Source organism: Pan paniscus, chromosome 17 (genome assembly GCF_029289425.2).
Source record: "Pan paniscus chromosome 17, NHGRI_mPanPan1-v2.0_pri, whole genome shotgun sequence".
NCBI lineage: Eukaryota > Metazoa > Chordata > Mammalia > Primates > Hominidae > Pan > Pan paniscus.
In genome coordinates this window covers 87268184-87294753 of record NC_073266.2, presented here as the reverse complement: position 1 = coordinate 87294753, position 26570 = coordinate 87268184, and the positions used below count along the sequence as shown (strand labels likewise).

Below are 26570 nucleotides of genomic sequence, written 5' to 3'. Positions count from 1 at the left end.
GTTTTAATGGCTGTTACCAAGTGGCTATCAGGCTTCATTTTACTTCTGTTGCAAATTTCTATATTTTTTAAAACTGGCTATCAGAGGCTTTTATTAGCTTTGAACTTGAAAAACAAAATAGCAAATCTCAATAGAAGGAATTTATATACAATGCACTTTGAATGGACAGTAGAGAAGGACAGAAGGTCATTGCTGAGCAAAGAGGAAACAAAGTCTTTGATTTACCTCCTTAATCTATGGCAGAACTCTATTTACCATTTTCTGAAGGTTATCTCTAATTCTAATTGCCTATTTCCATCCTGTCCTTCTGAGAAAATGAAGCCACAGACACCCTTTCCGTGAGCATCAAATGCCTTCTGGTGATTAGGTATGTGTCCGTGCTGACATTGGTGGTCTGTAGCTTAATTACGGATATACAGAGGCAAAGCTGGCCTGTGGATATTAATCAGTGTTACTGAAAGCAGAACTCCTAAAGCTACGACCTTTACAAATGGTATATACAATCATTCTTGATTCAAAGAGTGTAGTTGTTCAAGCTGTTTAAAAAAAAGGAGTCAAAGTATATTCCACATTATTTTGTGTGAAAATAAGGGATTATCATATGTATTAGTCCCTTCTCATGCTGCTATTATGAAACACCTGAAACTGAGTAATTTATAAAGAAAAGAGGTTTAATTGGCTCACAGTTCTGCATGGCTGGGAAGGTCTCAGGAAACTTACAATCCCGGTGGAAGGGGAAGCAAACACATCCTTCTTCACATGGTGGCAGGAGAGAGAATTGGAGCGTGAAGGGGAAAAAGCTCCTTATAAAACCATCAGATCTCATGAGAACTCACTCACTATCACAAGAACAGCATGGAGGAACTGCCCCCATTACCTAATGACCGCCCATGAGGTCCCTCCCCCAACATGTGGGGTTTACAATTCAGATTACAATTCAAGATGAGATTTGGGTGGGGACACAGAGCCAGACCATATTATCATACATCAGAGAAAGTTTAGTCATCACGTGCAGTCCCATAAACCTGCTCATTGGGCACTGTGTTCAGCTCATATTCTTGGCCCTCGTTCTCACCATTAGTTTATAAAAGAAGAACATGAACTAACCTGAGAGAAAGCAGCAGGTGTAGAGAGACGGATTTTGAGCCATCATGTTAAAGGGGCAGATCTAGCATTTCACAGTCCTTCCTGTGTTCATGAAAATAAAGGCTAGTAGTAGCAAGTATCTGTGCTCAGTCAAAATGATCCTAAAGCAAAAAGCAGAAATGCCAACAAACACCTCACCTTGCGCAAGAGCATGGGGCTCACATGTGGGACTAGACATGATTCCTTGATATAGAAGAGAATTTTTCTCAGGTCCACCCTCATGGAGGAGGATGTGGTCCTGATGTCACATATCTCCATGTATGCTTTATAATGCATTGCTAATTCACTTTAGAATTCAATAGGCTTTACTGAGTGCCTGCAGTACACCTGGTACCGTCAATGGCTTTTACTGGTTTGATCTGTCATTTTCAATAAATGCTTTTGTCATCTTCACAAATCCTGACTTAAAAACCCTGCTGTACAGCCTGTCATCTAAATATGTCTAATGGTGATTAAAAGTCAAGGTGAGAGCCCTAAAGTAAGAAAACTCAGTAATCTGATTTCCTTGTTTTTTGTTTTCTTTTTCTTTCTTTTTACCCTTTCCTGTGCTCCCCTCCTCAACTTCTCTGTATTTCTTTCTTTCTCTTTTTTAAATGATTGTTCCTCAGGGCTTTCAAAACATTCGTACTACATTTCCCAATGCCTTGGAAATACAATTGTATGAATATTAAAACAAATAGTATGTATTCACTTCAGAGTTGCGAGTTTAAAATCATGTTCATCCCTTTACGGTTTAGGTTTCCCTCAGTCTAGAGACAACATCTCTAGTATGAGCGTGATATAAACATTTTTCATAAGCACAGAGGAAGTTAGAGAAGTATAAATAAGAAATTACTTTCAAATACAAATCAACTATCCTTATGATAATCTGGCAAAAAAGAAAAGTAATGTCTGTTTGCCACTTCTGCAAGAAGAGGTGGCATAACTCAACCTGCTGCAAACCACTTACGGACAGAGATTTTTAAACAGTGGCTGCCAAGTACTTAGTACAACATGTGCTTGTTAGAAGCTAATTATTCCCTTTTTCACTCTTTTGATTCCAGACTACTAGAATACAATGGGGAAATCACATTAACTTATTCTTTGAGAGCACCCTTCTGGGCGTAGCATGGAAAGATGAGGCAGATTGTATTGGAGATTCTTATTCTCCAATTGAGGAGGGGAGCACAGAAAAGGGTAAAAAGAAAGAAAAAGAAAACAAAAAACAAGGAAATCAGATTACTGACTTTTTCTTACTTTAAGGCTCTCACCTTGACTTTTAATCACCATTAGACATTCTCCAAAGATGAAGGTAGATGCAGGATCTCTGTCCTGCTATGTCAATCTTTACGTGTGTATCTAGCAATGGATGAAAGAAATGAATACAGCAAAACTGAGCTAAGTCAAAGCTTTGAGGCTGACAGACAACTGAAGTTATAGGTGTCTTACTATAGAATGAATTTGTTACCACGCCATGCATTTAAAAAACTTTGAGTACATGTGCTGCTTATTAATGAATCTTAATCTCTTAAACTTTAAATATATGAAAGTTTTCTGCTTTTGTTTTCTGAATGTAGTCTGCTAAATTTAATTCATATTGATCTCAGCTTCACCTAAAAAATATTTGAAAATTCTAAAGATATATTTTTATTCCTCAGTGCTACCTGCAGTTTACTTGACGATGATATATTCCCACATTGCCAGACTTTTACTTTGATTTGGCAAAATCAGTGATGACAGTTGGCTGACGATATTCTCCTTTTTGTAAAGAAGAGGTAATGCCACTTCAAGGAGCACAGCTGAAAAAGCGAGATTCAAAATAACTAGACTTTAAAAAAATTATTTTTTTAAGACAGGGTCTTACTGTTTAGCCCAGGCTGCAGTGCAGTGGTATGATCATGGCTCACTGCAGCCTCAACTTCCCAGGCTCAGTGACCCTCCCATCTCAACCTCCAGAGTAGCTAGGACTACAGGCGTGTGCCATCATACCCTGCAATATGTATGTATTTATTTATTTATGCAGAGATGGAGTCTCACTATATTGCCCAGACTGGTCTTAACTCCTGGGCTCAAGTAATCCTTCTGCCAAGTTGCCGGCTTAGCCCTCTTCCAAGTTGAACTTTCCTTCTTTTCTTTTCTTCCTTTCCTTACTGTTCTAAAGCTTTTTAATACATGCTCACTTCTGCTTTGCAACTTGCCTAGGTCTCTCCTTCTGCCTTATGCCCCTCAGTAGAATTCTTTCTTCTGAGGAGACAAGGACTGAGGTTGCTGTGGACCCGTATGGATTCGCCACCGGTAACTTGCGTAACTCGGATATCTGCCACTGCTAACATATTTGGTCCACATGACTCAGATACCTTCCTAGTGGCCATTGAGCTCCAGACAATCCTCAATGAGGAAAACCATCCTCTCGATATTCAAGAGTCACCCTTCTAGAGAGGACCTCTGCACTTCCCATCAGTGGGACAAGACAGTGGTGAAATCCTGCCCCTGTCTCCCTTGGACCTGGCTGGATACCACTTTCACCAACTGATGCAGCCAACTCAGCCCTGACGGGTAGCAAGGAGCCAAGATCCACCCGACCACGACCACCCCTCTGTCAGCAGGAAGCAGTTACAGAAGACAGAAGTCATCCATTTTGGATGACAGACCTTCATCCAAAGATTTGAGGTCCTGGACTCTTGAGGTGAGAAATGTTACAGCAGGTAGCTAGTCACGTATGAGCAGGGCAAGAGAGAGAAGCCCCACTCCCAACACACACCAGCAGTGTTGGGCAACAATCAGCTGATGGTCAGGCGGTTGTTAACTGTTTTGGTAAAGTAATAATTGGTCGCAGCCGGCCCCAGGGAAAGGCAGGCTCTTAATAGATAGAAAACACCTGAAACTGATCAGCAGCTTCCCAGTAAGATTTCAGGAGTAGTAATAATTGGTCACAACCGGCCCCCGGGAAAGGCAGGCTCCTACTAGACAGAAAACACCTGAAACTGATCAGCAGTTTCCCAGTAAGATTTCAGGAGTAGTAATAATTGGTCACAGCCAGCCCCCGGGAAAGGCAGGCTCATACTAGATAGAAAACACCTGAAACTGATCAGCAGCTTCCCAGTAAGATTTCAGGAGTAGTAATAATTGGTCACAACCGGCCCCCGGGAAAGGCAGGCTCATACTAGATAGAAAACACCTGAAACTGATCAGCAGCTTCCCAATAAGATTTCAGGAGTAGGGAGAAGTAATGCAAGATCCCGGAAGTAAGCCAACCCCAAGTATAAAACCCGAATTCAAGAGGTCAAGCCGCGCACTTGGTTTCTCAGGGCGCCTGCTTTGCTTTCTCTCAAGGTGAACTTTCCTTCTTTTGGTTTCTCAAGGCGCCTGCTTTGCTCTCTCCCAAGGCGAACTTTCCTTCTTTTCTTTCCCTTGCTGTTCTAAAGCTTTTTAATAAACTCTCGCTTCTGCTCGGGGGAAAAAAAAAATCAAACTCTCAAAGTGCTGGGATTACAGGGATGAGCCACCGCACTCAGTGGATAACTAGGCTTCTAAATGTAGTTTTGTGAAAAACGTACGTGTTCGTGGAAGGGTGCTGAGGTTCTGAATTTCTCTTTTTATTTCTTCCTTATTTTCAATAGTTTTATTCTACCCTGATTCCATTAGGGACTAGCACCTAGTAAAAAAACTACTGAGGCTCCTTGCTCTCTACTTGTTTTGACTATCACAACCGAACGAAGGAAGAATAAAATACATGACCATTATCAAAGTATAACTAACAACTTTATCTATTTATTCATCTCTATATTATATACCTGCCTACTGCCTACTATCAACCATCTATCCCCTTATCTGGATGCTTAAATTTTTATATCTATAACACTGAGGGGTATACAGGGTGGTAAAACGTATTGCTCTAAGAAGCACACAGTACAAAAAGTAAACCCACAGTATAGTGAAACGTAACTTCCGTTGAATACATTTTATAAATATTTGACTTAAGTAATTACCTTAGTCAATGCATATTTTTTACTCTGTAATCACCACCAACCAACCAGAGAAACATGAAATACTGAGATTAAGTAAATTGTAATTGAAAAGGCATGTCAAGCCTTTAACTTTGCTGGAAGTTAACATCAGTGAGAGTATTTCAATCAGTTATTATATCTATACAACATATAAATCAACATCTTCAAGAAGTCTCTGGCAATGTTTTAGGATATTCCAGTGCATTCTAATTTTTTATCAGATGCAAAACGAATCATTGCAGAAATTGTGTATCAGTCTAAATCTCAGCTCTGTCTTCAGAAAACGTTTCCTTCATACTACCATGAAAACAAGAGTTTTTATTTTCTGGAATTATAGGCCAAACCCTTGACAAAAACTAGAGTTAGTATACTACTTCTGACCTATTCCCACGTTTTTTGTATTAAGAGCACTAATATCTCACTTTTATTGCTTAGAAATCTGATAGTTTTTTTCATTTAAACATTTTATAGTTTGTTTTCAAGTGAATATCAATATTTACACATATATTATGTTTAAATAAAAATCTTATATTACAAGCATACTTTCAAATTATTTTTCATCCCAGAAATAGGCAAGGTTAATTTTGCATGATCATGACTCAGGCAATTTGAGTGTGTGGCTGCTGGCATTTGAACAGGGAAATAAAAGCATAAGATACTCGTCTTCTCTTTCCGATTCTTGAAATTGCCAAACCAGTCTCCACTCCTCACTTTTCTTAACACTCTAATCCTTATTCTATTAAATATTTTATCATACAAATAACAAAGATAATAACTCTTAAATACAGGCAGTCAAGTTGGCCGTAAGAGAGTCCCTTTACAATATAAAATGTAATTGCGTTCAGTAATTGACTAAAACCATTCCAACTGCTTGGCCTTGTAGAACATATCTTTAACCATCAATTTCCATGATCGAACTCCATTAGTCTAGTTTGGAAACCCTGGCAAGCAAATATTGCTATAAAAAGACACATTACTTCAGTTTGCTTGCAACGGAAATATTTCTTTTTGTCAAAACTTACAGCATTGTTAATAGTGAGCAAAAGCTAACGTGTGAAAGAAAAACACAGTCTGAATGTCTAACTACCAGAGGGTCATACTTGGTCATTCTTTCCCCAGATATTTATTGGATGCTTATTACATTCAAGCCTATGGTGCTCAATAAATATTTGTTGGATGAGTAAATGCTCTTGGCTGTGTGTGTTTCAGCCTTATTTTCTTAGTTTCTTGCTTCCTCCAGTGTTGGCTAGCTGTTAGTCAGTTGCTTGTAGCCAATCAAATATTTTATTTGAAGGGTAAGATTATTCAGTTTAAAACAAAAGGGAAGGAACAGGAAGACAACTGCTGAAGCTGAGTTGTTTGCTGCTGTTAGTCAAAAAAAAAAAATCTGCTAGCTATTAATTTGATTCATCTGGCAAGCTATTCCTATGCTAGCTAATTGACCGTTTATCATTAGAAAAAGTACAAAGGCAAAGTATCTACATGTGGCCCCTTCTACCCTGCACCCTCTCCGAATGGTTTCTGTATTAAGGCTTTGACTAAACTTTAAGACTTTCATGGGTAGGTTTACATACCAGTTTACGGCAGAGCCTTAAAGCCTGAAGTCAGCCTCCTGAACTGATATTGAATCCTTTCAAGGAAAAAAAGATGCGAAAAAAGAAATCCTTCATAAAACAACAGCATGAAGCAGACCTCAGCATTAGCTTTTAGCTTCTGATAATGTGCTTGGTATAATGTTTTAGTCAAGTTCTTGTGCCAAATGGGGTCCTTAGCCCTCACAGTAATTTTTGAAGTGTTTTTTACCATGAGTATATGAAATGATAGCTTTTAAAAAGCCACTGTAAATCTCAGAGCTCCCACTGTGGCCAGTGACAGCTGATAAATGGGAATGGGAGGAAAAGCAAGCAATGCAAATACAAAGCAATTTGCATGACTCAGTCCACCTGGAGGAAGCTAATGGAGGCACTGCTTTCTTACTTTAGAGTGACTTGCCTTGCAAACTGTAGATTTCACCAACGCTGTTCTGACGAGTGATGTGATGCCAGTACGCGCTGCGAGGAAGAGATATTGATTTGGATAATGTCATTGGTGCAGTCAAGCTTGTCTGAAGCTAAAAGAGAAAAGAATGTGTTTTAGGCCTTGTTTTAAAATATTAAACTGAAATCTCTTTTAAATATTCAGGGTTAAATGTGAGTGACAGATAGAATCTGCTATAGATACCTGCATGATCCCCGGTGTAAGGATAACTTTTAAAGTAAAATCATTACTCAAAAATATGAAAGGAATACTTGTAAACAATTTTACTCATTAATTAAGAAGAGAACATTAAGATGGTACGAATGATTCCAATGACTTGTAGCAATGGGGAATGCTGGCAAACACTCAGGGCATGATCAATTGTACTCACTCCACCTGACAAAGTTATTTACATTTCTATGGACAAGAATTATTTGCATTACTCTCAGCTTTCCACAATTTACAGAGTTGTAAAATAACTAAAAAAAATAAAGGTGCCAGCTGCTTCAGAAGCAGAGACCCATGAAAGGTTTACAGAATACCCGTTATTATTATTTTTTTACCCATTTCAATCGCTAAACATTTTTCCTTACACTTCCTCCCAACCTTACACAATGGATATTTTCTCAAATAGACCTTTTTCCTTGCCCCTGTTATAGAATCTTGTACATATTAAAGAAGGTATTCTCTGAGAAACACTGTGATAAAACTGTGGCATGTTTGTTTATTCGAAACATACATTTTAAGGATTGCTGAGAAGATTCACACAATATCACGTGCTCCGGCACATGATTAGTTCAAAGAAAATAATAGTTTACATTGGACTTTCAAGAAATAGCTTTATTTTTATTAATGCAGAAATAATTTCAAGAAGCATGCAGAAATGGTTTTATTTAGTCTCGGCACACATGTCTCTGACCCAACATGAGGAAATGTTTACTTTTTGACAATGAGCAATCCTCTAATGAATAAAATCTCACATTTTCTCTTTATGTAATGCCTGACTCCTGGCAAAACTGAGTTGCAAAGATCATCTCTGTCAAATCTAGGCTTTGCGTGCCTTTCTGCTACTGTGGTGTGTACCTCCCACGGTGCACCTGCACACCCCGTGCCTGGTCCTCGATGCTTGGATGGGTCACATACTTCTGCATCCAGCATTGGATTTGACTCTTACCACCCTTCATAGAAGATGCTATCAGGAAAGTACCTGATATGACACACCAGGTCGTTCAAGGCCACATAAAACTAAGAGGTTCTTACATTTTAATAGAAAGTGGAATTATAGAGCTTGAACTTACTTATTTCATTTTACTTTCTTAGTAGTAAGGCATTTCTGGAGCTGCTACGTCTTGTCACAGAAGTGCCATACTCAGTCTATTTAAAAGTCTGGCACTGTTGAGGTTTCTCTTTTTTTAAAGATGGCTCCAAATGGTAACTTTGCAGCCATTCTTTGTTTTTCAAAATTTGGTAGACTTCAAAGTTTTCCTGCTTATTACATAAACAGGTGAACTATCCACATCCACATCCTGTGGTTGGTGTTTATAGGGGTGGGGTTCTAAGGAGACAAGTTTCTGGGTTATCATAGAGTAGTGCTTTCAGAATCTTTGGGTGGTTTGGTAACAATAACGGCAGGAGACGGCGAAATGCCTAGGCAGATAAGGAAGGCTCCCCGGGGAACCTCTGACCCACCCAGGTCATTGTTCATACGGGACTTGTCTAAACAAGCCCACGTAAAAAATATTCTGTCCCTTAACACATGCGTAGTAAAGGAAATGAATTGGGGTGGCTCAGACCAAGGGCCCACATGTGCACTGGAAAAAATGGGGCGGAGCCACCAGGAAATCACACCTGATGCAGGGGAGGAGCCTGGCCCCTTCAGGTCCTGTGTGGTGGCCTTGTGTTCAATCTGTGAGGTGGGAGCTGGCTGGTGGGGGACCCCTCTCTTTGCTGAGAGCTCCCCTTTTGCTTAATAAATTCCGCTTTCCTCACCCTTCAATGTGTTCACATGCCTAATTTTTCCTGGTTGTGAGACAAGAACCTGGATTTAGCTGAACTAAGGAGCAAAAAAATCCTGCATCAACAATGGAGGTCTCCAGTTTTACCCCGGACCTAACAGTGGGGGACTCTGCAGGTAGAGCTATGCACGTTAAAAACGTGCATTACACCCTCATATGGATGGAAGTCCATCATCCACCACCATAAAGAACTAGAGGCCAGGCTCATTTTATGAAAGGATTATTAGGAGAAGATAGGACTTTCGTCTTTAAAGCCAATTTCCCATATGAGGCATAAACTTAATTAAACACATAAATCTTCAATTCATGTCAGCAATGCCCATTAATAACAATCCATAGATTCAGTCTCATATTAATCACCGTTCTGCCTACTGTCTACTCTTTATTCCTTTTTCTAATGTATTATAATTTGTTTATTACTCAGCATACAGTAGATCATTGATGGCAAATTAATCTTTCCAAAATGTGATGAAAGTGCTTTTTCTCTTTTTTTATTCTGGGAGACATTTTTCTTCCCAAATGTGGTCAGTTTTAAGCATCAGGGAAATAGAGTAAGCATTTTTTGTTTGCTGGAAATATAATTGGAAGCCACTGGATAATAATTCTTCCACATGATTTACTTCTGAATCACCCTGTATTGTTTTACGCCTCATGTTTCTCTACTCTTCCCTCTTCATTGTTTTCGTGTTCTAGGATGCTTTTAATGATATTCTATTTCTTTAGGTTTCTCCTTATTCTACTTCCATAATTTATTGCTGAAAAATGGAAAATTTGTATTTAAAACATTGATCATGGATTTTCTTGGGATCTTTGCCAGGGATACAAATCTAGTCCCCCATTTCTCAGATGTCTAAATGTTCCCCTGGACTTTTAAAATAGAGTCCATTCCCCATGTATTGAGTACTGCTGTAGACTGAACTGTGTTCCCCCACAAATTCATATGTTAAAACACTATCCCCCAAATGACTATATTTGAAGACAAGGCTTTTAAAGAGCTTAATGAAGGTTAAAGGAAGATATAAGTGTGGGGACCCTAATCAAATAGGACTTGTGCCCTTAGGTGAGGAGGAAGAGACACAGGGATAAATATTCAGAGAAAAGGCTATTAAGGACACAGCAAGGAAGTGCCCATCTAAAAGTCAAGAAGAGAGGCCTCAGGAGAAACCAACCCTGCAGGTATATTGGTTTTTGCACTTCCAGCCTCCAGAACTGAGAAAATAAATTTCTGTTGTTTAACCCATCCAGTTTGTGGTATTTTGTTATAGCAGGCTGAGCAAACTAATATGAGTACTCTCATGGGGAATCTAAGAAATGCAGAATCTGTCTGATTTAACCAGCAATTCTTAATTTTGTTATGAACTTTAAGCAATGTATTAGAAATTGACCTGTTTGATCTGTGCAGTGACTAAGACAGTATTTCAAGCACTCTTGATAACTTTTTTTTTTTTTTTGGAGATAGGGTCTCACTCTGTTGCCCAGGCTGGAGTGTGGTGCAATCTTGGCTCACTGCAATCTCCGCCTCCTAAGCTCAAGTAATTCTGCCACCTCAGCCTCCCGAGTAGCCTGGATTACAGGTGTAAAACTTTTTTTGATGACAGGCTTCAACAAAGAGGACACACATCCTTAACTATTTAATTAAAACTCATCCTTAACTATTTTCATATTATAATGCTTCAATTAAAAGCATTAAGAAAAAACAAAACTTAAAATGCTATAGTAATGCCTTCATTGAAAAAGCAATGCATCAATTTGACCAGGAGGATTTTTAGGATCATAAAAGTATGTATATCAACAAAATATATAAGACAACTTATATTGCAAATAAATATTTATATAAAATATATTATGGGATTATTTCTAAACAATGTATTTTAAGAAATTAAACAAGATGGATACGTGTGTTTGAAGTTCTTTCATTGCTTCTCTGCAAGGGTCTGCTGTATTGATTCTTTCAGTGGACTTAGTAAAAAAAAAAAAAAGTCTCAAACAGCGATACAAAATTCTGCAATCTTTGTGCCAGAATTCCCTTGGTATTTATAAGACTGTTTCCTGTAGGCAATGCTTCTCCTTTTTGCATAGGGTCAGGATTTAGAAAGGATGCTCTAGCATACATGCAGAAATCAACTAGATTAGGAAGCATTGATTCAGTTCTTGATATACTTGCCATCACTTTTTGCCATTTTTGGTTCTAACTCTCTCTTCCTTCTATTCTTTTGAAACAGCAGTCAGTTTTCTAGGATATGAGCAGTGAATCAGGAGTTACTTAGCATCTAGAAAGAGTAGAGATCACAGCTCAAATAAGCCTGGAGAGTAGTTAAAACATTTGTGCTTTATTTGAGAGGGACAACCGACACATCTCATCACAAAGCCAACAGTCTAAGAAAATAATTTAGCCCCCAAGTGCTGTATGGAGACTGCATTGATACCTTTGTTTGCATATAACACAGATGAGAGTTATGCTGTCCTCAAGTTGATGAGAATAGACCCTTCTTCCCAACCAGAAAAGAAGTTTAGATTTAGAGGGCTCTTGTAAAGATAGAAACAAGGGTGGGTTCCTTGTGTTTTTCCCATTTAGGCAATATACAAATACACTTATCTTTTATTTGTAAATATTTGAGATTCATAGATGATATCAAAGAGATTCCAATCCTCATCTCTCTCTCCTCCCCTAAACTTCGGAAGATTCTTTTGAACACATTTCATTGAAAAGGTCATTTTTAGGAAACAATGAGTCCTGTGTCACTCTGGCTTTGCACTTCTGTTACTATCTTTTCAAGTATGTTTGTACAGCAAACAGCCTCCAGGCAGAGGGCAGATTTGTTTCCTGACCAGGACAGTACAGATCCTATTTTCCTCCAAGGCAAAGGCTGGGCAGGGTTGCTAGCAGCCCCCTGATAAGATGGGGAGTTGCTAACTCAGATCCCTTGGCTGTGGTAATATGCAGCACCATCCATCCTGGCTGCTCCACATGACCCCGTGGGACCGGGGGACCAGGGAAACCTATGGAAGCGTGAAACTCATGATGCTCGCTGTGCCTCAGGAATCAAGTCCTCTGTCTCTGACTCAGGAGTTTTTTGTGTTTTCTGCCAACATCCATGAAACTAATAGGCAAGGGAAGCAGGGCTGGTAGCATCTTTCCTGCTTTTGCTAATCTTTGATTGTCTCTACTCTTCCTATCTCCTGAATCTAAATTACTGTATTAAAGTTCCTTCATTGAACTCTCTATCACAGGCTCCATTTACTTAAGTGGACCCTGAATAATACAAAGGACTACCTTGCTATGCCCCAAATGTATTCACTATATCCATACTGAAAGGCATTAACTTATTTCTGCTCTTTTGGAACTAAAAACTAAAAAATCTCAAAACTAAAAAATTTTGAGAAAAATTTTAAACATTTAGGTTAGTTATGCCATCTAGGGACTTTAGCTGATGTATGTATAAGTAGAATTATGACCGTTGTTCCCCTAAAAAGTCATCAATTCTACTAAGGTTATTTGGGGTTCACATTTTAATACAAAACCATCAAATTCTTGTAGGATTTTTAAAAAAATACATGTTTTTATAAGTCCTTTCATATGTTGAATTTATATATTTGGGTTTTACTTTGGATAATGTTTCTATATTTTTATATTTATCTTTTAGAGAGACTTGTGTTTTCATTTATCTAAATAACTTATATTTTTCAGTTCTTCTTATATTTTGTGCTTGCACTAATTAATTTCCACCTGCTGTTTTTCTTAGGTTATCTTCTTGATCTTTTTTTACCTTCTCAAGTTAAGTATTTTTAATTAAAATTGTATTTGTTTAATAAAAGCATTTGCTTCTGAATGAAGTAGGATAGAAAGTATTCTCTCCTAAAATTATATAATTGTAAATTGTAGCTTTATTTCCTTTTTTACATAAAGTATTGCTTGTGTATATTTTCTTAAGGTGATGATTTTTCGTGCACTTTCTTTTTCCTTTTTGTAGAGACGAGAACTCATTATGTTGCCCAGGCTGGTCTGGAACCCTGGCCTCAAGTAATTCTCCCACCTCAGTCTCCCAAAGCACTGCCATTAGAGGTGTGAGCCACTGCACCCGGCCATTTGTGCAAATTTTATTATTTTTTATTTAATGTTTTGTAGTAGAGAACATGCACTGAGTAGTTTCTGTACATTAAAATTTATTTTTCATTTTTAACTAATATGGCCAATTTCTGTACATCTTATAAGTACTTGAAAAGATACACACACTGATGTAGAATCTCTCTACACGCACTCAAATATACACATAATAAACACTATTCACTCTGCATTTCCTGCTCTATATATATTTGTTCAATTTTTAATCTACTGTATCAAGATATGAAAGTGTTAATTTCAAATGACTGATTAGCATGTTTCTGTCCATTTCCTCTTGTATCTTTAAGTACTTTTTAACTGTACTATAAATTGACAATTTATAATTATATATACTTGTGGGGCACATGATATTATAATTTATGAATACAAGTGAAATAAATCAATCTAATTAACATAACCATTAATTCAAATACTTTTTTGTGATAAGAACCTTTGAAATTTACTTAGTAATTTTGAAACGTACAATACAGCATTACTAACTATATTTGCCACAATAGAACACTCAAAATCAAAATAAAACATACTCCTCCTGCCTGAGACTTGTACCCTTTGACCATCATCTCCCTGTTGCCCCCGAGCCCCTAGCCTTTGTAGCCACATTTCTACTTTCTACTTTTATGAGTTGATTGATTTAGATTCCATTTATAGGTGAGAATACATGGTATTTCTTTTTGTGTCTGGTTTATTTAACTTAGCATAATGTTCTCCAATTCCATCTATGTTGCTGCAATGTCAGTTTTCTTTTTTTTTAAGGCTATGTTGCTGCAAATGAGTTTTTCTTTTTAAGGCTCAATACTATTCCACTGTGTATGTATTCCACATTTTTAATCCATTCATTTGTTGATAAACACTTATGCTGATTCCATAAACTTACTATTGTGAAACATGCTGCAGTGAATATAGGAGAATTGAATCTCTTTGACACTGATTCAAATCATTTGGGTAAATACCTAGATGTAGAATTGCTGGCCTATGGGGTAGTTTTATTTTTAAATGTTTGAGGAAACTTCATGCTGTTTTCCCCAATGGTTGTACTAATTTGCATTCCCAGCAACAGTGTTCAGGGTCCTGGTCCCCTTTTCTCCATGTCCTCACCAGCACTTGTTACCTTTCATCTTTTTATAATAGCGATTCTGACGCGTGTGAGAAGATATCTCACTGTGGTTTTATTTGCATTTCCCTAATGAATAGCAATGTACAGCATTTTTTATGAACCTTTGTAGCCATTTTTATGTCTTTTGAAAAATGTCTGCTCATGTTCCTTGCCCATTTTTCAAGTACTATTTTATACATGAAAATGGTATTTTATTTAATTCACAAAGCTTTCTGACTGTTCTATGGTTCTATAACTTACATTTCCCCTCCTTAGCTATTTTATTAAACTCTCCTTTAAAAGTTCTGCCCAGGCCTAATGTTCAACCACACCTCCATCTTCTAGCCCCTACCCTTCCAAATGAATAAGAATCTCCTCTGTTTTCTCCTAGGAAGTCTGGGCTTTCCTTTCAAGAAACAGTGTTGTTCATCATCCATTAATATCTTCTTTGTTTCATCTGCACTTGTTCTAGTAGAAATTATTGAGCATTTTTAACACATACATGTTTTAATATATATATTATATATATATATTATATATATAAAATGCCTTTTCCTTATTTTCAGCCAAATTCAAGTATTCTACACTTTTATATCCCTTTAGTCATTTTACCCGGTATTTGACCCAGAACTTTTTTTTTTTTTGATGGAGTCTCGCTCTGTTGCCAGGCAGGAGTGCAGTGGCGCAGTCTTGGTGGCTCACTGCAACCTTTGCCTCCCAGGTTCAAGCGACTCTCCTGCCTCAGCCTCCCAAGTAGCTGCACTACAGGTGCGCACCATCATGCCCAGCTAATTTTTTTTTTTTTTGTATTTTTAGACAGGGTTTCACCATGTTGGCCAGGATGGTCTCGATCTCTTGACCTCATGATCTACCTGCCTCGGCCTCCCAAAGTGCTGGGATTACAGGCGTGAGCCACTGCACCCGGCCAACTCATTGATTTTTATCTACTTAAATCCTCATAAAATTCCTGTAAGATAAGAAAGGGATGAAGTATCCCTCTTTAAAATGAGAGGATGCTGAAGCTTTGATTGATTAATATCAATCGACATTCCTAAGACCATATATCCTGTGGAAGCAAAACTGGAATCATGATTCTGCTCTATGCTTTTGTCCTTTTTTTCATCATCAAGAGATTCTGTATAATGTTTCCTCATAATCTTACATCATAAATAGTATTAAATATTGCATTATTTTGTGAAAGATTGAAGATGGCTGCAAATTTGTTTAAAAGCTGGCACTTAGAAACCACCTATGTTCCTTCATTTTTTTAAATGTTCATTTTTAAATTCTGGGGTACAAGTGCAGGATGTGCAGGATTGTTATATAGGTAAACTGTGTGCCGTGGTGGTTTGCTGCACCTATCAACCCATCACCTAGATATTAAGCCTAGCTATTTTTCCTAATGGTCTCCCTCTCCCCACCCCAACCCCCAACAGGCACCAGTGTGTGTTGTCCCCCTCCCTGTGTCCATGTGTTCTCATTGTTCAGTTCCCACTTGCAAGTGAGAACATGTGGTATTTGGTTTTCTGTTCCTGCATTAGTTTGCTGGGGATAATGGCTTTCCAGCTCATCCATGTCCATGAAAAGGACATAATCTTGTTCCTTTTCATGGCTGCATAGTATTTCATGGTATGTATATACCACATTTTCCTTATCCAGTCTATCATTGGTGGGCATTTGGGTTGATTCCATGTATTTGCTATTGTGAACAGTGCTTCAGTGAACATATGCATGCATGTATCTTTGTAATAGTATGATTTTTATTCTTTTGGGGATACATCCAGTAATAGGATGACTGGTGAAATGATATTTCTGGTTCTAGATCTTTGAGGAATTGCCACACCATGTTCCACAATGGTTGAACTAATTTACATCCCACCAACAGTGTAAAAATGTTCCTATTACTCCACAATCTTGCCAGCATCTGTTGCTTGATTTCTGCCTTAATTTCATTTACCCAGAAGTCATTCGGGAGCAGGTTGTTCAATTTCCATGTAGTTATGTGGTTTTGAGTAAGTTTCTTAATCTTGAGTTCTAATTTGATTGCACTGTGGTCTGAGAGACTGTTTTCAGTTCTTTTGCATCTGCTGAGAAGTGATTTACTTCCAATTATGGGATAAATTTTAGAGTAAGTGCCACGGTGCCAAGAAGAATGCATATTTTGTTGTTTTAGGGGTGGGTTTATCAGGTCCACTTGATCCAGAGCTGAGTTCAAGTCCTGAATATCTTAAGTTTCTGTCTCGGTGATCTGTCAAATATTGACAACAGGGTGTTAAATTCTCCCACTATTATTGCGTGGGAATCTAAGTCTCTTTATAGGTCTCTAAGAACTGGTTTTATGAATCTGGGTGCCCTGTATTGGGTGTGTACATATTTAGAATAGTTAGCTCTTCTTGTTAAATTGACCCCTTTACCATTATGTAATGCCCTTCTTTGTCTTTTTTGAACTTTGTTGGTTTAAAGTCTGTTTTGTCAGAAACCAGGATTGTAACCTCTGCTTTTTTGTTTTCAATTTGCTTGGTAAATTTTCCTCCACCCTTTTATTTTGAGTCTATGTGTGTCTTTGCATGTAAGATTGTTCCCTCCCTTTAATCTGGGCTTCTTGGTGATTGTTTTGACTAGTGTAACATATGGTAGGTGTGACATTATGTCTGCTGTGGACATGACTTCTAAGACCCTTATGACAGCTCCTCTTCCTCTCACTTCTTCTGAGTCACCTTGTAAGGCTGCATACACGTAAGACTGCTACGGAGTGAGGAAGCTTCAAGTAACTATGTGGACAAGTCATGCAATTCAAGGTTTAAATCCTTCTTAGAAAACCTAGCAATTTTCTTACAGATGGGAAATCAACATGCAGAAAAATTCAAGAATTTGCTCAAGGTAAATCTCAACTACAGAGCTCCCAATAGAAAACAGTTCTCTAGACTCTGAGCCCATTGCTCTTTAGACTTTGATGCTGATATCTTCTGGCGGTGGGGGGAGTGGAAAGGCTTCCTCCCTAATATATTGCAATGTGGACATTCTACCCTTATCCCTTGAGAAGACCTAAGTTACTAGGAAGGTGGGGCTGACAAATGTTGGGAATTTTATGAAGGTATTGGCAACCCACACCTCTTCATGCTTTTACCAAAAATATGACCTAGGTAATCTTACTGTCTCTGAAATTTTTTCCTTTGTTGACTTGAGGCTTTTCTTCCCCCTGTGATGAACATTGATGCTAACTTGTGTTCATTTACATAAAATTCATTTGTATAAAAAAGCTGTTAACTGACTTTCCTTTTGCTCTTTATCTCTCTAGTGATTGCCTAAAAATTAAAAAATTGGATTAGCAGTTGAGACAAATCTATATACAACTGAGAGAGAAGAAATTCAGCATTTATAAATTGACATTTATGAGCCATTCTCTATGTGCCTGGCAATGTGCAAATTGGTTTCATATATTATACTACTGAATATTCACATAAATTGTCAACAAATATGCCATCTGAACTTTACAGACAAGGACAATGAGGTACAGAGGGATAATATAATTTGTTCATGGTGACACGGCTAATGAGAGATGGCTCTGAGGTTTCAGAGTCTTGATATTCTTCCCTCTTCCCCATGACTCACTGTAAAATAAATTACTGGATCTCTCTTCTCCAGGATAACAGATAAGATGAGAATTACACCAATTGGGTAAATTTCACAAAACCAGAGCAGGAATGCGAGTGCCTGTTTCTCATGTTCAAGACAGAACACCTTCTCATGTTCAAGAAGAACACCAATTGGCTTATCACAGACTTGGCTTAATTTTCAGTAAGGGACACCTCACCCTTAATCTTCCATTTTATTCAAGATAAATGGAAAGGAATTAGAAGATACCATGCTAAGTCTGTACCAGAATGACAGATAAAAGGCAATATTTACATGGTCATTGAATGAAAGTTGCTAGATGTCATTTAATTGAACTTTGTAGGATATTTTCATTAAACCTGTAGAAATGAGTGTTATTGCATATTTCAAATCATGTATTGGCCAGGTGCGGTGGCTCATGCCTGTAATCCTAGCACTTCGGGAGGCCGAACTGGGCAGATTGCCTGAGCTCAGGAGTTTGAGACCAGCCTGGGAAACATGGCAAAACGCTCTCTACTAAAATACAAAAAATTAGCCAGGCGTGGCGGCATGTGCCTGTAATTCTAGCTACTGGGGAGCCTGAGGCATGAGAATCGCTTGAAACTAGGAGGTAGAGAGCCAAGATCATATCACTGCACTCCACCCTGGGCAACAGTGAGACTCTGTCTCTAAATGAATGAATAAATAAATAAATAAATAAATAAATAAATAAATAAAATAAAATCATGTATGGACCAAAATACTTTCAGGAAGTCTGAAAATAAGCTGAGTTTGGGAATAACAGCAGAAACTGTCATTCACTTTCAACATCATTTCCGTCTGCAATCAGTAATGCATTTAACAACATGTATATTCTTAATCTCTCTCTATTATCTCTATTTCTGTTTATCTATTTGTAAGTAAGACACATTTACAGAGCTGCTCTTTGAATATAAGGAACATGATAAATACACATAAAACGTTAAATTTCTTAGTGATTTAAAATCAAATTTTGGGCTCTTTCTAAATTAAAAAATGTAAATATCTAGAGGCTATCGTTAAGTTCATAAAATTAATTTCCAATATCTGCACGTAATTAAAGCTGGGATGAATTTTTAGTGATGGTTAAAACAGTTTTTCCCACTTAAAGCTAATTTTTCTTGCTAGCCGTCTTATGAATTAGCTCATAATTACTGAGCTTTTACTAAAGACCAGGTGGTGTTCTAACACTGTGAAGTACATATTATGATATCATTGCGCTTCACTCAACACCTTTTAAGTACAGGCAACTGAAGCACAGAGAACGTAACTTGCCCAAGGTCACATAGCTCTGTTGCAGTCTCCCTGGAATCAATCTCTGAAATCCCACTGTGTTTCTTCTACAATCTGCATCTGTGTTCACTGAACACATCCCAGGAACTGACACTTCCTATCACATTCACTGGATGTGGCCTTCATTATCCTCCCAGGCAATGCTTATATCAACGCCTTAGATTTTCGTGGCCTACATTTAAAAAATACTTCTGTTTTATAGCATTGTTCCAAAGAAAAGATAGTCTGAGCCATTGGGTTATATGTGTGTATGTTGTCATAATGTCTGTATGTTGGGTCATTTTGATGAACCTCTTGAAAGCTGTTATTTTCATTTAAGAAAACTATCCTTGTGCAGCTTTCTTTATATTGTTCAGTTCCAGCAAAGCAAAGAATCAAAACTGTATTTTTTTAAACACAGAAATTGCACTATTTTGTGTCAGGCAATGATTTTTCTTACACAGAACCAACTCTGATCTATTTGATTTACATTTGAAGTACATACATGTACATACATACATACATGAAATGCATTTTCTGAAGTGACATCTAAAGTATCAATTTTAAGGAAACAAATTTTAAGAAAAAAGAACATGATAGTCTAATTTTTACTCACATCATGCAAGAACACCACTGGTTAGATAAATTACACATTGCTTTCTCACTATCTCTACCTCCTTCGTGTCCTTACGCAGAGATACATGTTTCTCCTTGGGCATGTGTATGTGTGGGTGTTTTTTTTTTTTTTTTTAGATGGAGTGTCGCTATTGTTACCCAGGCTGGAGTACAATGGTGTGATCTCTGCTCACCGCAACCTCTGCCGCCCAGGTTCAAGTGAGTCTCCTGCCTCAGCCTCCTCCTGAGTAGCTGGGATTACAGGCACCCGTCACCACGCCCAGCTAACTTTTTGTATTTTTAGTAGAGACAGGGTTTCACCATGTTGGCCAGGCTGGTCTTGAACTCCTGACCTCAAGTGATCTGTCCACCTCGGCCTCCCAAAGTGCAGGGATTACAGGTGTGAGCCACCCCGCCCAGCCAAGTGAGGTTTTGTTGTTGTTGTTTAGACTACATTTTCTTTAGTGTTCTGAAACTGAACAACAGTAAGTGAATTGATTAATTGGGATCACAGATCCATTTTCACATTTTCATTATCAACCATAATAATTTGTTCTAATTCAGCTTGTGTTGTTTCATCACAATCCATGACTATCAGTAAAAAAAGAAAAAAAATCACAAATATGCAAATGTGATCACTGTCAGCAATCAAAAGCTCTAATCTTATGATTAAGATTGATAATATTGAGTGATAAAATCATGAATAGAACTCTGAATAATAACTGTATTTGCAGTTATTCTTTTTTTTTTTTGATACGGAGTCCTGCTCTGTTGCCCAGGCTGGAATGCAATGGTGCGATCTCGGCTCACTGCAACCTCCGCCTCCTGGGTTCAAGCAATTCTCCTGCCTCAGCCTCCTGAGTAGCTGGGATTACAGGCACCCACCACCACACCAGCTAATTTTTGTATTTTTAGTAGAGACGGGGTTTCACCATGTTGGCCAGGCTGGTCTTGAACTCCTGACCTCAGGTGATCCGCCTGCCTTGGCCTCCCAATGTTCTTTCTTTTTCTGTCCACCAGAGCTTAGGAAAATCACAGGATTGACAGCTCTGGAGGGCAGCCCATTTGACAAGTCCCACTGATGATGTTTTTAAGGCATTAGACAAAGTCTTGATATCTTCCTGGCGTTTCAACAGCACTCATGCTATTTGTCCTTACACTGTATACAGAGCTTTTCTGGTGAGCAGGAGATGGGGATTACAGAACAGGAGCATCCTAAATGCTGTTTTTTTTTTTTTTTAATACACTGAAATTCTCATTTTGTGAGGGTGTTTGTATACAAATGTTTTTAAATTACTTGCAATGTTAGAAGATTAGAAATTACTGACAATCCCCCCCACACTTCTTTTTGCTTACTTATTTTGGATATAGCAGAAAAAAAAATCTGTTTTTTTTCTCATTCTTGTCTTCTCAACTGCTCTTTACATGTGAGCATTTTATAATAAATTGCTTTAGAACATAAAAGGCACATTTTAAAAGAAAGCACCTTTCATTTAATGTGCATGTGTGTGCGTGTAAAGCAGATCCATGAAAATCTAAAATTAAATTATTTCAATCCAGTTGAGGCCGTGTCCATGATGATTTCAGCCTGTACTCAACCTTAACAGGCTAAGTCACATGGGAGCATTTGTGATACAGTTTCTGATGAGTGGCTTCTATCACAATGTCAAAACTTTCTTTGATAATGTTGCACATGCATGTCAAACCATCTACAGATACTTTTGGCAATGGAATCCAAAGAACTCTGCTAGCTCTGAGAACAAGAATGATCTCTGTGAAATGGAAACATTTCTAGAGATGAACATATCGTGTTCAAATATCTAGCTTTAATCATTTTCTCAAATATTTGAAACATAGTCCTCAAAAATAGTTCCAGTTTAATATGTATTACCCTAGCTTAATTCTCCCATGTATCTTAAAACTCTTTTAAAATTAGACTGGTTTGTAGTTTGAAAATGAAGAAGGTATAGAGACTCCTTAAGATTGCTGTCTCCTTTTCTGCCAAGACCACTTTCTGATTCTCACTTGGAGGCAGGAATGAGAAGCTGTTGCTGTACCTCTGAATGCAAAATGGCAAGCATGTCATCTTCTAATACAGAGATCATTCTATGGAGGGCTGACTCCAATAAGTTGATTATCCAAATAATCTGTCAGGTTCTACTGCCATGACAATATGAACAAGCTCAAATGGTGTATTATCGTGTAGCAAAATTCGATGATGGTGATGTCTTACCCATACATACACTGAGGTATGGAAAACTTTTGATATTTCAAGGAGTCAAAGGACATGCAATAATCTTGTTCTGAGCAGTACAAATTATTTGATCCCACACAATTCTGGGCTACTTGAGAAGGAACTTTCTTGCTCTCCTCTTGTATTTCCCTATACCACTGTGCAGGGTACTTAGCATAGTGCAAGCACTTTATAATCTTGTGAATGGTTAATAAACCAATAACCTCTCCTTAATATGTTGTCAGTTAATATTAATTTTTTATTCTTCTCAGTGAAGGAAATCAAGACATTCACTTCTAATTATCTTACCAATTTAGTGATTCTTTTGTCCAGTTACTGTTGAGTGGCAAATGCAATGTTTTCTCACAATGTTGATAAATTTTTCTTTTTCTTTCTTTTTTTTTTTTTCTGAGATGGAGTTTCACTCTTGTTGCCCAAGCTAGAGTGCGACGGCACGATCTCGGCTCACTACAACCTCTGCCTCCTGGGTTCAAGCGATTCTCCTGCCTCAGCCTCCTGAGTAGCTGAGATTACAGGCATGTGCCACCATGCCTGGCTAATTTTGTATTTTTAGTAGAGACAGGGTTTCTCCATGTTGGTTGGGCTGGTCTCAAACTCCTGACTTCAGCTGATCTGCCTGCCTCGGCCTCCTAAAGTGCTGGGATTACAGGCATAAGCCACTGTGCCTGGCCAATGCTGAGAAATATTTCTAAACATCAAATTCTTCAAGCAAGAATAGAAATGTCCTAATTCAGACTGTGGATATATGTCAAATATGTTTATTCATGTGGCCCCCCAAAGAAAGAAGGTTATAAACAAGGGCAAAATAAGGTCTTATATGATGTGAAAAGATCATATTGAATTTTCTTTTATAGTAAGAAATGGTTGTTGAGACATTATTTCTCATTTGAGTTTTTTAATCCAACTTTCAAGTTACAATTTTGTTATTTTAAATAGCAAATGAAGAGTTAGAGAGTATTTAAACATTCTTTCATACTTGTTGGAAATTTTTATAAAAGAGTTTTCTGTGGCCAGGCATGGTGGTCATGCCTGTATTCCTAGCACTTTGGGAGACCAAGTTGGACTGCTTGAACCCAGGAGTTCAGCACCAGCCTGGGCAACACAGTAAGACCTCGTCTCTATAAAAAATACAAAAATTGGCTAGGAATAGTGGTGCAGGCCTGTAGTACCAGCTAGTTGGGGGCTGAGGCTGGAGGACTGCTTGAGCCCAGGAGGTTGAGGCTGCAGTGAGCTGTGTTCACATCATTACACTCTGGCCCGGGTGACAGAGCGAGACCCTGTCTCAAAAAACAACAGCAACAAAGAAAAGTTTTGTGCATGTTGAGGTATCTATAAAAAAAATTGTATCTGAAGAACTGGAAAACTTTGCTTTTGGTTGTAGTATTTTGGAAATTTAGGCATTTATCAACTTGAGGCAGCTTGCACTTGAAAAGGATTAGTTCAGTTTACTGTGGAGAACAAATTAGCCATGGAGTAGTTCTTACTATCATTAACCTGCAGAGAAAAGCATAGTTGGGAAATTATTTCTGAATTAAATCAAACACTCTATTGACATGTATGGGCCAAGTGATGGAGTCTCTGATTTTGTAATTTCTAGAAACATTTTGTTTCTCTGTTGAGCCTTGCTGAGCCTGCCGTTTAAACATTTGTTGCGCTCTCCGTTCTATCTCTGTCTCAGCACTGATATTGGCACCCACGCCTGTGGTGTATACCCTAGTTTTAGACTGCCTGTGGTTACATTGACTGGATCCATTATCTCATGTCTGAGCCATTAAAAGCAATTACTTGGCTCCATTCCTTTGACTTGCTTCTCAGTGGCACAGGACACGAGAAACATAGAACAACATCAACAACAAAAGTGAATTAAGTTTTGTTTAGCAAATATTTTGGCACAACATTGTTAGAAATACTTGAAAGATTGTGAAGGATATTATGTAGCCATAATAGCAACTCTTATAACTATTCAATGTCACTCCGACATCACCGTCATCCATAATGAACGCTTTCGTGGTACTTCTATGTGCTTGGTCTGATTCTCAGCACTTTATGTAGATGAATGCACAGAAACCTCATAACAACCAAATGAGTAGAACTATTACATGCCCTTGTTACAGATAAAGGAAAACCAGAGTTAAATAATTTGCCCAAGATTACACAGCCAGTAAGTGGTGGTGTTGGGATGCAAGCCCAGAGCACCAACAACGGGGTACTCTTCTTTATGGCAGATAATTACAGTATGTGAAAGAGCTCTTGGAATTTCCATCATTAAAATATAATTTAAATCACTCTATGAGCTTTTGCTTGTTTAAAACAACTATAAGTAAAGAAGTACAGAGGTTAACTAATAGCAAGTAACATCATGGTTAACCCCATGGTAAATTTTGGTTGAAAACAAGCACCAGCAGATTGAAAATATGGGCTGATGATCAACATGCATGACTCTGAAATAATTTGAAATTTGATAGTTACATTTTTCCACTTGATTTTAATCGCTAGAAAAACATCACATTGATTAGATAATTGTTACAATGGTTTAAAGTTAACCCAAATCTTTCTAGAAGTTTGTTTTACCAGCCCTCTCTAATTGATGATTCTTCAGTCAATCCCACAGTCTCATCCTAATCATCCTACAAATGCTGAAGCTACTCTTTCATTTCCATGGGGAGTCCAATGTCCTGTGTTGCCCTTTCCCTCCTGAGGTGTTAGGAAGGCTCTTTTTTAACTGTACCCCAGATGGAGAGATAAATATAGTATTGAGAAAGTTAAAAGTGCATTAAGAGTAAAATATGATCATTTAAGCTACTTCTGTTCTTTCTTTTAAAAATATTTATTTTATACTTCAAAATATTTCATAGAATTTTAGAGATAAAAACTAAAATGATAGTAATATAAAACTTTCTTAAACTACAATAGACTTACTGATGTTTCACAAAGAGAATTATAGATGCTTCCCAAACACTACCTGTCCTTCTATAGATGAACTCTGATGCATCTTTATAAATCCTAGAGAAAAAATAATACTCATCTCTTAAGATCATAATCAATAGTCATTTCATTGTTTGCTTTTTCAAGCAAATTAGTAATAAAGCTTATAATTATTTTTCAGCTTGTCATATTAATAAAATTTACTACTTTAGATTCTTTACTAGATTATTTTTTAGCTTGATCCTAAAACTGGACTACAGTTCCAGGACAAGAGGATAGACAAATTATTCTATTGTCAACCAGCATAACCTCCTTCTGTAAACATTTTATTATACATACAGGAAGAGCTAGAACTTTTAGAGCACCTAGGATAAACATAAAGGTTAAAAAAAAAGTTGAACCCTTTTTGGTGAGAACTTAATTTTCCTAGTTATTTTGAGCCCATATTTAAATCTGATTGTCCAACTGTATGTGGGGACATGCAGACAGCATTGCTTCTTATTTCATGCAATCCACTCTCTGACATCCAAGGCAACAGGTCTTACATAGGTAGATGCCAGAAGTGCAGGGCGCACAGTTGGTGGCCACAATAACTTCTTTTTTGACATATTGAATAGGATATTAGAGAGATGAGAGGGTAGGGTAAGCCCTCAGGATCAGGGCAGGGTGGACACCCAGGCGCTGACATGAATGGCCCCACACATACACACTGTACATCAGATCCCAGTGACATTCATTTCCAAGCTGATAGGTTACCAAGGAAGGGGCCTTACCCGGGCCTTCTGTTCCATTTCTAGCATTAATCTTTCATGTTGCTCAGCTATGGCCAGTGTCGCAGAATGAACCTTCTGATAGATCATTTCTCCTTCCCTTGTTTGAAAAGTGAATAGTCCTTCTCCTGTGTCACACATTCTGTGAGAATAGAGATAGGGAAAGAGATGGGTCTCCATGTGTTCAAGTGCGTAACAGTTTTCCACGTAGACAAAGCCCTTGCCCTTGTGCCTCCTCCTCCTGACCTCCACAGGAGTTAGTGAGGCTGATTCAGCCGTAATCAAACCAACCAAAAAGTGCATCTTTATATGGTACATGAAAATGGAAATAAAAATAAAAATCCATGTATATTTGGATGTTTAAAAAGGAAGCATTCACAACAGTGTAAAGGAACAGAAAAAAAAGGTGATTTAGGCAATGACAGTGGATGCTTTCCAATATTTAAATGAATTCGTGTTTTTATCTGCCATTATGACATAGACTATTATGATACAATATTATGGGCAAACTGTTACGCAGTTATCACCATGTCATTTCTGAGAGCATATAACATTAAAATTCTTATGTCAATTCAGGGAAAAATCAGAATGCAAATTCTTTTTTCAACTATCTAATTAGAATTACTTTTTAAAAACATTTTTTTAATTAGGAAAACTCCACTGACAAGTTGTTATTCAATAGGATTATAGGTAAGTTTTATTAACAAAGGCTAACTCTAAAA

General features: G+C 37.7%; 1 protein-coding gene across 2 annotated transcripts in view; it reads right to left on the bottom strand.

Moving 5' to 3' along the window:
- Positions 1-26570, bottom strand: part of DOK6 (docking protein 6) — a 443254-nt gene that overhangs the window by 85168 nt on the left and 331516 nt on the right. The window contains exons 6-7 of one of the 2 annotated variants that reach the window (XM_034944008.3): positions 25852-25990; positions 7110-7242 (exon numbers count right to left, since the gene is read on the bottom strand). In XM_034944008.3, the coding sequence (XP_034799899.1) occupies positions 7111-7242; positions 25852-25990 (271 nt within the window). In that variant the 3' untranslated portion in view covers position 7110. The remainder of the gene's footprint in view (positions 1-7109; positions 7243-25851; positions 25991-26570) is intronic. The other variant, XM_034944006.4, reaches the window with a different exon arrangement.